Raw genomic sequence first — 14,598 nt, forward strand, 5'->3', positions numbered from 1 at the left:
AACTGGGTTATGACTCTGGATTATGGGACTTTTTAGCCTTATCTTTAGTCTGTGAAACATGTGGCATCATTGGGCATCATATCATCGACATCATAGTAATGTAGGTTCAAAAGAGGTTGAACCCAGAGGTTTCATTTGACAGATTGAAAATTAGGGAAAAAAAAGGAAAAACCATAGTCTAAGGAAAAAACATAATCAAAAATAATGAAAATCAACATGATAACATTGATAACACCTAAAATAAATATTTTTCATTCGTATCAGACATACCCGGCTTACAATAATAACAGTTAGAAGATAAAATTATAATCCCAGTGTATTAAAATATTATGAAGGAAGAAAATTCCAATAAGCTATGGGTGCTGAAGTTTTGCCTAAAAGTGTTGTATCCAAAGTTCAATATTTATACCTTTCTCGTTTTCCTAGCTATTAAGTACAGATATTATGTCCCTAAAGGTCTATTGACGCACAAGAAAATGAACGTTTACAAGGTTAAAAGCCTTCCCAAAAACATCACAACATCACTCGTAAAGGAGCATATTCAAGAGGAAAATGTACATATTCTCTCACACAAATGTATCATAATTCCAAAAGACCATTTCATACAATTAAGTGTTGAAAATTTCTTCTACAAAGACAATGGAGTATTATGGGTAATTATGAAATTATCGCCGGATTTAAAAAAGAAATACAAATTTAAAAACTGCTGCCAAAAAGAAAAAAGTAATTTAAAATATAATCTAGACTTTGTTACGTCTGAAATTCATAAGAAGCTATGGACAAGCTCCAACCCGGAGGCCATTGAAAACGAAAGAATTGTGCCTCTCGTAGGATCAAACTTTGTGCATGGTAATATAGTTTATTCTAATGATGAGGAACTCCTTAGCATAGCATCATCATTTAATCTCGATAACAGCACCAATATTGAAGTATCGTTTCATCCAATTCCCTCGTTTGAATATTCTCCGAAAATAGCTGCAGCAGCTGAAGTAAGCCTTATAGTAAATGAATATGACCTGGAAAATGATTTTCTGAAAGAAGTACTGAGTAACTATTTTGAAATACCTAAAATTGTAAGCCTAGATGATGTGATTGGCATAGAACTAACACCTTCTATATTATCACAGTACTGTTATAAATATTTGGACATGATTGAATCTACTAAAAAACTTTATTTCAAATGCAAGAAACTACAAGGTGATGACACAGTACCAAAAGTTAAAACTAAAATTGTAAAAACATATTATATTGTAAAAGGTGTAACTCAGTTAACTCTAGGAGAGAACACTCATGCAACAAAACCTAAGCATAAATATTTAGAAGTAGAAAATTCAAAAGGAAATCTGTATAAATTACGTTCTTGTCCAGATGGGTTGAGAGAAAAATTTAATCAAATTCAAGATGCTATCAACCCTTTTCTGACTGGAGAAATAGGTAATATTATTGAACGAAATTAGTACCTATAAAAGGGCTTTATTATTCCATACTATTATTATTAAACCACCAGTTTTCACATAGAGCTACACATTATGACTACTTAAAATGGTTAAGGAAAATCATGTGGCCCGCTTAAGAATAAATTATTTCCTAGATCAGCAATGTAATCTACATGTACTACTACTGAAAGAGGGATCATGGTTTAATAAGAGGCACTGCTGATTTATTTATTTATTGATTTTATCTTCTAAATCAATTTACTCATTTTATTTGCGTTTCTGGTCATGTTGAAATCCAATTAATTTGAAACTTTGTGCAATCATTGTTGGCACTTGTGTGAAGGTTCCTTGACATAGTATGATCAACATGCAATATGTGGCATGCAAATCATTGAAACATATTATGACAAAAAAAAATTACTACAACTAAGTATTAGCTAGTTATTTTCTAAATACTAATAAAATGATGTACCTACTATATTTTATATAATACTAGCTGATCTGCCCCGGCTTCGCTCGGGTGGAGTTTAGAAAATTGAGGGAATGAGTTAAATTAAATTTTTTTCTCTGTAAGAACCTTCCTCGTATTTCAAGGAATATTTAAAAAAAAGAATTAGCGAAATCGGTTCAGCGGTTCTCGAGATTTGCGATGACCAACACATTTGGTGATTCATTTTTATATTATAGAAGATTATAGTGATTTGCAGAATACCAATGCTTATGTTTAGTTTACCTTTTCACAGATGAATTATCATCTTCCATGGCAAGTCCCATCATTCCAATGCTGCTTCTCACTGGCTCTACTGGGTCTGGAAGACATTTGCTGGTAAAGACGCTGGCCAGATGCAATGGTATGAAAATGAAACATTCATATTAAGTAATTAAATTCCTACTGTTAATCTTGTATGAAGTCCATGGTGTAGTCAAGTTCTATGTAAAACTCAAATGTGAACACTATTAACACAAAAATCCACGATTTTTACTCATCATGATCAACTCTTCACGGGTCCTCTCAGAATGAGAGAGGTTTAGGTGGGTTTAGGCAAGAGTGGATTGGATTTACCTTTTTTATGAGTGCCTACGTCATAATAGGAACTTTTTGTCAAAATTTCAAGTTTCTAACTCCAGCAATTTAGGCTGGTGTTGATATATCAGTCAGGACAAGTCTTTTTATATGTATAGATTTAAAAGTACAGCCCTAGCAGGGACTGCTTTGTGACTGTATTATATTAGTACTATGAGACTATAATAGTCTTTGCAGTGTTCAAGGAAAAAAGAATAACCATGTCAATTTTATATTATATTTTCCAACTAGCTGATCCCCGCGGCTTCGCCCGCGTAGATTTAGGTTTTTAAAGATCCCGTATAGCCTATGTCACTCAGGAATAATGTAGCTTTCTACTGGTGAAAGAATTTTTAAAATCGGTTCAGTAGTTCTAAAGATTACCCCCTACAAACAAACTTAACGACATTACCTCTTTATATAATATAATACAACGGGCCGTGCAGCAGAAATCGTAATATTTTAATTTCGCCATAACTTCAAAACCAAACGTCCAATTTTAATCATTCAAAGACCAAATATTATCTCCATAAACTGTTCTTAGTGATGAAATCATTTATTTTGATAAGGATTAATAGCATGAGTAAAATAAACGCGTTTAAATGTAGTCCAAAAAAAATTCAAGATTTTTAAATAAAAAAATGGTTGCTGTGCCTCACTCGACATAGATGGGTATAGTGTGTCGCGGACTTTTTTGTAGATATTTATAAGATCTACAATTAATTAGAACATTTTATGGTTCTATCTTTTATAGTTTAGGCAGCGTACGCAAAATAAGTAACTTTTCTGGTTGATTTTTTACACCTTGTGTCCGAAAAACCCAAATATCTTACGGAACCCTATTTTTTTACAAAATAAAATATAGCCTATGTTACTCGTGGATAATGTAGCTTTCGAATGGTGAAAGAATTTTTAAAATCGGTCCAGTAGTTTTTGAGCCTATTCAGTACAAACAAACAAACAAACAAACAAACAAACAAACAAACAAACAAACAAACAAACAAACAAACAAACAAAGTTTTCCTCTTTATAATATTAGTGTAGATATATTGAGTTTTGGATACTAATGTGCAGCACGCGGCAAAAAGTCCTAATGTACATTGGCCTACATTTCGGCTTTGTAGAATGTCACTCATACGTATATGACGTTTTATTGGTCTCAACGACAGAAACAATGCTCTATGAATCTGCTATCTCCTAAAGGTTGATGTACATTACTTTCTGCCGCGTACTGTAATGTAATTTTAATACAACGAAGAAGAAGTATTATCATTCAAGTAATTTAAAAATATCAATTGTAGGTCTTAACTCCTTACATATTGACTGCAATGGCGTGCAGAACTCGACTGCAAAGCAAACTGAAAGTAAAATAAGTTCAATGATACAGAAGGCTAAAGCAGCTGCACCTGCCATTGTTTTATTGGACAATTTTGAGGTAACAAGTTAAGTTTTGGTTTAAAAAATAGCCATTTTAATTATAGTTAATATTCCCCTTTCCCCTCCAACTAAAGATAAAGATTGTGTTAGGACTTAAGGAGTGGGTACGACAATAATGCAACAGGTGGGATTTGAACTGCCAATCTTTCGGATTTCAGTCCTCCTTAACCATTGAGCTATTGAGGCTGAAAATTCATTTTCTTCTCTTTTTTGACTTTTAAATAAATTTTATATATTCATCATTATCATCAGCCTGAGTATGTCCACTGTTGGACATAGGCCTTCCCTAAAGAGCGATTCCCTTAAGAATTTGTGAAAATTTCAACTGTCTAACTGTTATGAGATACAGCCTGGTGACAGACGGTCAGACAGATGGACGGACAGACGGATGGACAGCGGAGTCTTAGTAATAGGGTCCCGTTTTACAGTTTGGGTATGGAACCCTAATAAATTTTAAAGCATAATTTGAGTTTGGCACAGTTGGGTGGAGTACACACTTAAATTTTCGTGGTGCTTTACAAACATAACATAAAAATAATTAATTAGGTTTTAGCTGTAGACGCCGAGAACAACGAAGACTTTCGAGTTATGGAATACTTCATCAAAGCAATAACAGACTTGTATGAAAACTATACGAAACATCCCATCATATTCATAGCGGTAACTGAGAAAGTAGATTTGAAACCAAACATGATGAGGATATTTTTGGAAAAGTTTCACATACCGAAACTGAATGCACAGCAAAGATATGAACTTTTACAATGGTACGCGTCAGTTATGAGCCTAAATATATATGACAACAGAATAGATGATAGAAATTCGACTCAAAAATATATACATATTGACAGTGAAGAAAAGGAATATTTACATAGTTATATAAAAGATGTTTTATTCAGAGTGGCATCAAAGACTGAAACATTTGTGTACGGGGATTTGGATACACTTATGCACTTTGCAATGAGAGAGTCGTATTTGAAACAAACTAAGGGAAAATGCCAGATATCAAGTGATCCCAATCTGTGCCTTGTTCAAGAAGAGGATTTTAATAATGCTTTAGGTAAGTCACATTTCCTACGTGACTTTTGGGAGAAGGGCTCTCATGGTAGATACATAGATAGACGTTTTAGATCGATACTAGATCATGTCCGCGACTTCGTACGATTGCATAGATATAGATTTTGAAAAATTTCGTGGATACTTTTGATTTTCAAGAAAAATTTGTCTGTGTTAATCAGGGTATAAGGTATAAGCTATCTCCATTCCCAGCCAAATGGATATCGTTATATTATATGAATGGATATGTTACCCGCGACTTCGTCTACGTGAATTTAGGTTTTTTAAAAATCCTATGGCATTTGATTTTCTGGTATAAAAAGTATTAATTATGTCTACGTCCAGAATATAAGCTAAGTTAGCAGAATATCATTTCTGTAGCAAATAGATGAAGCCCATGAGTTCATCCATATGGATTTAGGTTTCTTAAAAACCAGTGGAAACTTTTTAATTTTCCAGGACAAAAAATAGCTTATGCCCTGTGCCCATCCCAAGCAAGGATAATTTTTGGTACAGGGATGCAAACTAGCCCTTAAATTTTGTCAAAATCGATGGGAAGTGAAAAGCTAGCAGACAGACAGACACACTTTCGCATTTATAATATTAGTGTGGATTAGGATAACATGGGACACGCGCACACACGCAAAACAAGTCAATGAAAACATTAAAAAAGGACCGACCTTAACTGGTATTTGAAGTTGTTCACGTCTGTCAGCTCACACAATTTCTGAATATAATTTGGGAGCAGTAAAAACGTAAATTTTTTAATAATTTTATGTTCCAGAATCTATAAGAAGCCTCCAAAGTCAACATTTAGACGCACCAAAAATTCTGAAAGTTTACTGGGAAGATATTGGAGGATTAGAAAAACTTAAAAAAGAGTTATTGAAAACCATAGAATTTCCAATTAAATTCCCACATCTATTTAAAATGTCTTCCTTAAAAAGATCCGGTAAGTATTTTTTATAATGGCTTTTTGTTTCCCTTGTTTCATTTTTCAACTGTTAATGTCAAATCAACTCTTAATTTAGCGCATTACGAAATGAACTTTCTTTTATAACTAAAAAATCTAATTTTATAAAATTAGATCAGGCTTTTCAACAATACTGAAATGAGCTTTAAGATTTGTTTAATTTATAGCATTGAAAGGAAACCTTTCGGAGTTGAGACCAATGCCATGTAATATTTATTTATAAACTAGCTGATGCCCGTGACTTTGTCCACGTGGACTTAAGTTTTATATTCTCTGTGGAAACTCTTTTATTTTCTGGGATAAAAATAACCTATGTTACTCTCCAGGTCTTTAACTCAATTCATGCACGAAATCACGCCAATCCATTGCTCCGTAGTGGCATAATTGAAGGACAAACTAACACACACTTTCTCATTTATAATAATAGCTTTAGATATTCCTTGTACAATTGCGAATCCTCAAGTTCTTTGGGCACATCACAAGGAAGAGTGGTACCATCGAAAACCTTGTGGTACAAGGTCGAGTGGAGGGCACACGTCCACGTGGGCGTTCCCCAACTAGGTGGGCGAACTTAATCCGATCCCTGTCTCCGTGTGTGCACATAATGCCAACAACAGAAGTCGCTGGAGGGAGATTGCACGAGCAGCAGTCAAGAATTCATAGCCACGACCACTCTGTCAAGACTGAACGATTGAGAAGAAGAAGAATATTCCTTGTGGAAACCCTTGTGTATCTTCAGTTTTCAGCAGAAAATCTCAAACGTTTACTTATCTCCTAAGAACATCGCAGCCTAATAGTCCGTTTTTTGTATCAATTTTTCATATTGGTTGTGCATTGAAGAAAAAATATGACGCAACCCACTCACAGTAATATTAATATTTTACTAGGTATTTTATTATATGGACCACCTGGGTGTGGAAAGACCCTGGTCGCGAAAGCAGTCAGCACTGAGCTTAATGTCAGTTTCATGAGCGTCAAGGGGCCTGAGCTGTTGAACATGTACATTGGACAGTCTGAGGAAAATGTCAGGAAAGGTGATACCACTTCAAGTTTACAATATAACAAAGATATTACCAGGCTGAGCTCACCTGGTTATGTAATAAATGTTATATCCGCCCCAGCATGCAAGCTAACTCTGCGCCAAATTTCGTCAAAATTGGTTAAACGTGTGGGCCATGAAAAGCTAGCAGACAGGCGCACTTTCATAATATTAAGAGCCTGTTGTACAACTTCCAGTTAAACTTTATCTAACTAATAAAGATGTTATGACAGTTTTGTATAGCAAATCTATCGATATGACAAAGATGCGATGGTGAAACAACCCCAAGTATGAATTCAAGACAATAACTTCAAATGCCAACTGCCACAATGTGACATTTTCTGCTATCTTCACTAACAATTTCGTAATGTTACCAACATTTTGTGAATATAGTTATTTGTGTACCGCTTAACTGAGACGAAGTGTGGAGTGGGTAGCGAGTTACGGCAGGGTGACAACGCGTTGTCGAATTCCTTGTCTTTTACGTCACCCTTCCGCAACCCGCTCCCTACCTCAGAAGCTGTCTCAGTGAAGTAGTATTATTATTATTATTTATTTATTATTTAATTAGAACGGCCATAAAGCCAATTACACTAATTAAAATACGAGTACAAACTAACATAAACATACTTACAAAAATTAACAACTTAAAATTATAAATTTTAAAAAGCAAAATTATAAATTTTCACAAAAGTGCAAGATCTGACCCATGAGGTCAGCCCATTTGTCAGCAAATATGTCACAGCGAGGGGACTCCTTCAGCAGTGCGTTGAGCGCAGCCAAAGTGCGCGGTATGGGTGACCTGGAACGCGCTACCGTGCGACTAAACGGACTTACGAAAAATTTGGAGCGGTGGCGGAGATAGCTGTAATTAGAGGGTGCATAAACGCAGCAGAGCTTGTTGTGTAGTTCAGAGCAGTCAATCACACCCCTAAGAATTTTGCAAATTGTACCAATTTGGTCGCAGTCTCTTCGGGTTTTGAGCGAGTGGAAACCCAAGTGCCCTTGGAGAAATTTTGTGGGATAGTGTATATCTATAGTAGGAATTGTCAAATCCATTAAGATTATGGTTTATTACATATGTAACTTGTTTTAAAAGCTGTAGTCTAAATATATAAAAGGAAAAGGTGACTGACTGACTGACTGACTGATCTATAAACGCACAGTCCAAACTACTGGACGGATCGAGCTGAAATTTGGCATGCAGATAGCTATTATCATGTAATCCGCTAAGAAAGGATTTTTGAAAATTCCTCCCATAAGGGGGTAAATAGTGGTTTGAAATTTGTGTAAGCTAGTTATGCTATATAATAATAATATTTTTGTTAGTTTTCGAAGCAGCGCGCGCGTCGTCGCCATGTATCGTGTTTCTGGACGAGCTGGACGCGCTGGCGCCGCGACGCGGTGCCGCGGGGGACTCCGGGGGCGCCAGCGACAGGGTCGTCAGCCAACTGCTGGCCGAAGTCGACGGGGTTGCCAGTGGCGAAGGTATATTTTTATGACGTCATTTCCATTACAATTATGTACCTCTGTCACACTACGTAACATTTTCATCAAATTATTTCGTCCTTTCTTACATGGATAAAGAAGTTTTACTTCTCTACATAGTATAAAATAAAGTCGCTTCCCGCGTCTGTGTGTATGTATGGACGCGTAGATCTTTTAAACTACGCAACGGGTTTTAATGCGGTTTTCACCAATAGATAGAGTGATTCAAGAGGAAGGTTTATAGCTATAGTTTAATTCTCAAAAAATTAGAGATCCCTAGAGAAATTCAAATAATGTGAATTAGGTCGGAAAAAATCCTCTCATTTGAGAGTTTCCGAGGCAATGATACCTCAATGACACCACATTAGTTTGCACCTACAGTTAGTCTACATTGCACCCATGCGAAGCCGGAGCAGGTCGCGATTAATAAATAAAATGTATATGTGGAAATTGAAAGAGATTGTGACCTATTAGAGTTCATGAGATGCAGCCCGCTGACAGACGGACAGACAGACGGACGGACAACGGAGGCTAAGGGCCGGTTGTTTCAAACCATTGGTCTTCGTAAGATACGTTCGTTAAAATTTAACAGACGTAGACGAACTTTAACATCTGTTAATTTAAGAGCGTTGCTTCATTGTACAAAAAACTGTTCGTCATTGTTATTTTGGTTGCGAAACTAACCCTATAAATTAACTTATTTCTCCGTATCCTTTTTTATTTCATTTAATATTAAATTATATAGTTGTTAATATTGCTACTTCGCATTTTAAACACTTTTTCTTTCTTACACATTCTCTTTCATCTTGAAAAAAACTACAATTAATAGCATTGAATTAAAATGATTCCATTATAATTTGTAAATAAAACGTTCTGTATGTAGGAAGTATGAAGTTACGAACTGATTTGACGATCACCAATGGCGCCAGCACTGGTTAACGTAAACGTAACTTTTTAACGAACGTTAGCGCTAATAGATGCTGAATCAACGCTTTTTCTATACTTACGTTCGTTAGCGCCATATTTAAAGGTTACGTGTCCGTCAAAATTTGTTGAAACAACCGGCCCTTAGTAATAGGATCCCCTTGGTACCCTTCATGTACTGAATCATGGAAAGGACTTGAAATTTAATAACAAAGGGCTTCATAACAAACGGGCGTATAAGTATGGATAAAAGTGCAGTTTTAACGGGACAATTATGTGAATACAATCAATACTAACTGAATATATATCAGGCTGCCATTTAATACATATTATCTCCTTTTAACTAAACATTACACCTAACCTATGTTATGGAGCATGTGTTTTACTATCTATGGCAGAAAGGGTATTTTTGGGTATTCTCTTTTGTTATGAAGCCTTATATCTCTACATAGTATAAAATAAAGTCGCTTCCCGCGTCTGTATGTATGTATGTATGAACGCGTAGATCTTTTAAACTATGCAACGGATTTTAATGCGGTTTTCACCAATAGATAGAGTGATTCAAGAGGAAGGTTTATAGCTATAGTTTAATTCTCAAAAAATTAGAGATCCCTGGAGAAATTGAAGTAATGTGAATTAGGTTGGAAAAAAATCCTCTCATTTGAGAGTTTCCGAGGCAAATACACCTCAATGACACTACATTAGTATCTACATTGCACCCATGCGAAGCTGGGGCGGGTCGCTAGTGATGAATAAGGAAAACTGTACTAACGTAAAAATGTCCCATCCAGACGCCGATACATCAAGCTTCGTGTTCATAATGGGCGCGACAAACCGGCCGGACTTGCTCGAGCAGTCGCTGCTGCGGCCCGGCCGTCTCGACAAGCTCATCTACGTCGGCCCTTACACCGGCCTACGGGAGAAAACTTCCGTTCTCAATGCGCTTTCTAGAAGGTAAGCTTTATTCATATTGTAATGTATTTAGCGTGATTTAGCTACAATGGGGATCTCGCACCGAAAAGAACCATTGGAAGACCCCCTACTAGGTGACAGTCGTAGGTGGTACCTGCAGTAAGCAGTGTACCCCCCCCCCCCCCCCCCTTAAATAGTCCTGTGAACTTTTATTTATTTATTTTTGCTGAATGTATGAATACACAGCTACAAGCTCCGTCCGGAAGTGAAATTGGAAGACGTAGCGGCAGCGCTGCCGGAGCGCTGCACGGGCGCGGACTTGCTGCAGGTGGTGTCGGTAGCGCGCTCGGCCGCCGTGCGCGGGCTCGTCGACAAACTGCATGCCGGTGCGTAGTTACAATACGCGCCAGAAAATACTGTACATCGCCCTTTAAAAAGAGATAACGGTTTCGTTGAGCGTTGTCTCTGTCGTTAAGACCGACTAAACATTACATAGATATGACTGACAGAGACAACGCTCTACAAAGCCGAAATCTCATTCTAAAGGTCGATGTACACTGTTTCTTGCCCGCTACTGTACAACAGCAAAGACATGAAATTTAAGATAGATAAAGCTTCTATGGGCTTCCGAGACGGTCAAGCGGCTTGACGTCAAGCACGCAGATTGTTTGGCTTGATCAAGCTGCTTGACGGTTGCATCAAGCAGCTTGATGCGCCCGTCATATCTATTTTCATATCTCGGACACTGCCCGAATGTGGCGTTAAGCAAGAATATATAATCGCATCAATCAGCTTCAAGGACTTAAATGCTTGGCTCAAGCAAAAATCTACGTCCTTGAGCCGCCAGACCATCTCGAAAGCCCATTGCACAAAGTTTTTTGCGCTTGCACTTGTAGAAGTTGAACTACTTGAATAAAAATATATTCTATTTTATTCTAAATAGGGTTTCAACTTTCTTTTTAAATAAAGAGATGTAAGAACTCTGGGCTAATAAAAATGCAATAAATATTTGTTTCGCAGGTCAGATAAAAGAAAGCGATCTTAGCAGTGATTCCGTGTTAATCGGCGTATCAGAACTTTGGCAAGGAGTCGAGGCGTTCCGACCTTCGGTCACTGAGGAAGAGTTGTCGTATTACGAGTCACTTCAGTCACAAATGTAGTGTTCTAGTCTCAAATTAACGGTATAATGAGATTGATAAAAAAGTTATACATTCACATCTTTTATTTATTCTACTAGCCTAACCTAAATTTAAACATACTATAAAAAATTGAATTGGTTGCACGTTGACAGTAGGGTAGTCAGACCAATAGATAAACGAATAAGCCGAATTCAACTTGTTATCATTCTTCCCAACTCTCAAATGAACTGAATTCGTAATGTTCTACTTCTCATTATTAGGTGGATAGGCAATTGTTCTCCAAATTAACGCAAACTAGACTAAAATAGCAATAATTATGATTGTGCCCAAAATCCGCCCTATTTGTAAACTAAGAAAAATAAAAGGCGAAATATCAAAATCATTTCTTTTTAATTTCAGCGTGATTTCGCTCGTAGGTAAGGAGGTAAAATAATTAAAATTGCCTTTATTCTTATGAAGATCCAGAACAGAAATTCAGTTTCAGACGAAACTTGTTGAAACTTGCTGTTGGAAACTTGTTGACGAAACTTGCATAGATAATAATTAATAATGGAAACTTGTTACGTACTAGTGGCGCCCTCATTTAATATGAACTCTTTTTGGTCGATCTATACCTAAGTGAGATCCATAGATAGTGAGATCGCAGTCAAGAGCTTTATTTTATTGCGTATATTGAATAATAGGTAGATTTAAGTACTGTGTAACCACGTATGAGCTAGCGATAGCACGACGTAACGATGAATAACACGACAATAATTATTAGCATTGTTTAGTAGTCAGTATTTGTATTTACCGATCAACAATATTTGTATTAAACGTTTTTTTATGTGAAAACAAGCAAATAACTCATGAGAAATACAATTACGCCACGAATTCTCAAAGTTTGTTTCGCAACTAAAGTTGCATATGTAAGTTGTATTTTTTTTTTTTTTTTTAATACAATAAAACTTAAAGCTAGCCTTATCTAATTACTATATAAATCATGACCGCGTGGAATGGTGCCAAGAATACTGGCTGCATTTCCGCGCTGGACAGCCAGGCTGATCCGCTGCGCAAAAAATGAGCCAGCCCTTCTGTCACCAGTTGAGGCTATTAATCGCGGTGAAATGTCTCTTAAAAAATTTTTAGCACTAAGACTCCATGGCCCCAGGGTCTCCACGGCAAACGGCACAAAAATGTAACTCTCTATAAGAGAGGCATACTTGCGCCGCTTGCCGTTTTCAGCTGTTTCTGCTGCGGCTCCCGGTCTTGATGCTGTCTTCCTGATATGACACGGGGCCAATGTGTCAACGCAAGTTGCGTCCCACATTAGCGCCCGTCCCCGTTCCCAGGGAACCAGCGTCAATCCATCAGGTCTCTTGCCATCATCCCGACTAATCCCTGCCGGCTCAATGAGCGCAGGAATATTTATGGTGGCAAGAGCTCTTTTAATTGTATCGTTAAGAGAGCCATGCCTAAACAGCCTACCGGAGCTCCTTTGGCAAGAGAGTCCGTGGATTCCAAATTTATCAACCTCTTTTCCACACGGACATCTGTGCTGATGGCACAGTGGTGTTCCCAATCTGAGACCTAGAGCCACACGAAAACTTTCGTTATCTAAAAGTGTGCCGAGATTTTTTGATGGCAAGGCATGCAGCCAATACCCAGATTCCTTTTCGGATAATGCTAGAAGCCTGGCACGATCTCTGTCACTTGTAAGATTTTGAACCAAATTCGTATGTGTCAGTTGAACCAATGGCAAATCCCAAAGTTTTTGTGTAGTACGTTCCTTCGGGATGTCGACATTGGGACATCTGACCTTCCAACTCTCTAGGGCCTCTGTGGCATAGGTCAATGATGAATTGGATTTGAGAATTTGAGAGCTAAGCTCTTTTATACTATGCACAGAGGACAGAAAAGCCGGAAGAGCTACACTGGAAATTTTCCTCACGCCGATGCCACCGTACTTGACCGGTAAAGTTGCTTGGTTCCAGGAGTGCTCATCAAAAGTTAAATTTAGAATTTGTTCTAGTGTACTTTTAAGGGTGGCATCCATGTTATCGAGTAGTCCATGAAATTTCCAAATTGGGCTCGCGCGGAGAATGTAAATTAATTTAGGTACAAAAAGGCAATATTTTAGGATCGAAAATGCAATGTGAGAATTTAGAGTGCCCAATTTGTCGGTATTAGCCGAAAATGTTCTGACTTTTTGATCCAAGAGTGGTTGTATGGATTCATTATAAAGAGGAGCACCGAGAAGGCAAAGTGAACGTTTATCAAGTATTTTAATATTAGGTGAAATTTCATTGAATAATTCAGAGGCCAATAGAATTCTTTCTTGCGACAGTTTTTCTGTAAAAAACAATTCGCATTTCGAAAAATTAAGTTCTAAACCAATTTTCCCAAACTGTTGCTTAATATGATTAAGATCTTTTAGAACGTCATCCACATTGCCCCCAATGGTTCCATCATCAAGATACCATATGTTAAATTTAGATGTTAAATTTGAGATATGGTTATGGATCCCTAAGCTGAACAGGGCCGGACCTAAAGGATCCCCCTGCTGAACGCCTACAGAAGACTTAATATCGCTATCTCCAAAGAATAATTTAGAAGCAGAGCTGTAACATTGCCAAACATATGGGTAAATTTCAGGAAGTTGCGTTGAGACTTCTGTCAGCAAAGTTGCCCTGTCCAAAGAATTAAAAGCATTCTTTACATCTACTTTCAGCAGTACCTCAACCTCGCCATTCGTTAAGAAAGTACGAGCCGAATGAACTGCTGCTTCACAACCTCCTTTACTGCCGAATCCAACTTGAATAGGTTGGAATTTATCCTTTAGGGTAGAGACTATGTGACTACACGCTAATTTTGTATGTATTCTTGAAAAAACCAGTTACACGTTAAGGGACAAAAAATAGGTTAGCTGCGTCTCTGTTTATCACATTAGCAACTTTATCTGTGCTCTCTTTTTAGTGTGAATGAGAAAGCAAACGTTCCTGTATCTACCTTTATTACTCTATCTACGTTTTATTGAGATTAATATTCAAATAGGTTTTATTTTTCCCATCCGGCAATGGAAATACCATGGGCTTGTATTCTAGGTCCATGCACTTGGCAGTTTCTTTATTTTCGCGGTGGTCACACTGACCACA

The 14,598-nt window shown here is 37.2% G+C and overlaps 1 protein-coding gene across 1 annotated transcript; it reads left to right on the forward strand.

The window, feature by feature from the left end:
- The first annotated feature begins 151 nt into the window (after positions 1-151).
- Pex6 (peroxin 6) lies at positions 152-11,540 on the forward strand. Its single transcript, XM_034978146.2, has 10 exons — positions 152-1,434; positions 2,180-2,287; positions 3,801-3,934; positions 4,483-4,993; positions 5,774-5,941; positions 6,850-6,996; positions 8,331-8,489; positions 10,205-10,367; positions 10,572-10,711; positions 11,346-11,540. Exons 1-10 carry the CDS (start codon positions 330-332, stop codon positions 11,483-11,485), a joined length of 2,775 nt encoding a protein of 924 aa, XP_034834037.1. The 5' UTR covers positions 152-329; the 3' UTR covers positions 11,486-11,540.
- The last annotated feature ends 3,058 nt before the right edge of the window (positions 11,541-14,598 follow it).

This window comes from Maniola hyperantus, chromosome 18 (genome assembly GCF_902806685.2).
Source record: "Maniola hyperantus chromosome 18, iAphHyp1.2, whole genome shotgun sequence".
NCBI classification, from domain to species: domain Eukaryota; kingdom Metazoa; phylum Arthropoda; class Insecta; order Lepidoptera; family Nymphalidae; genus Maniola; species Maniola hyperantus.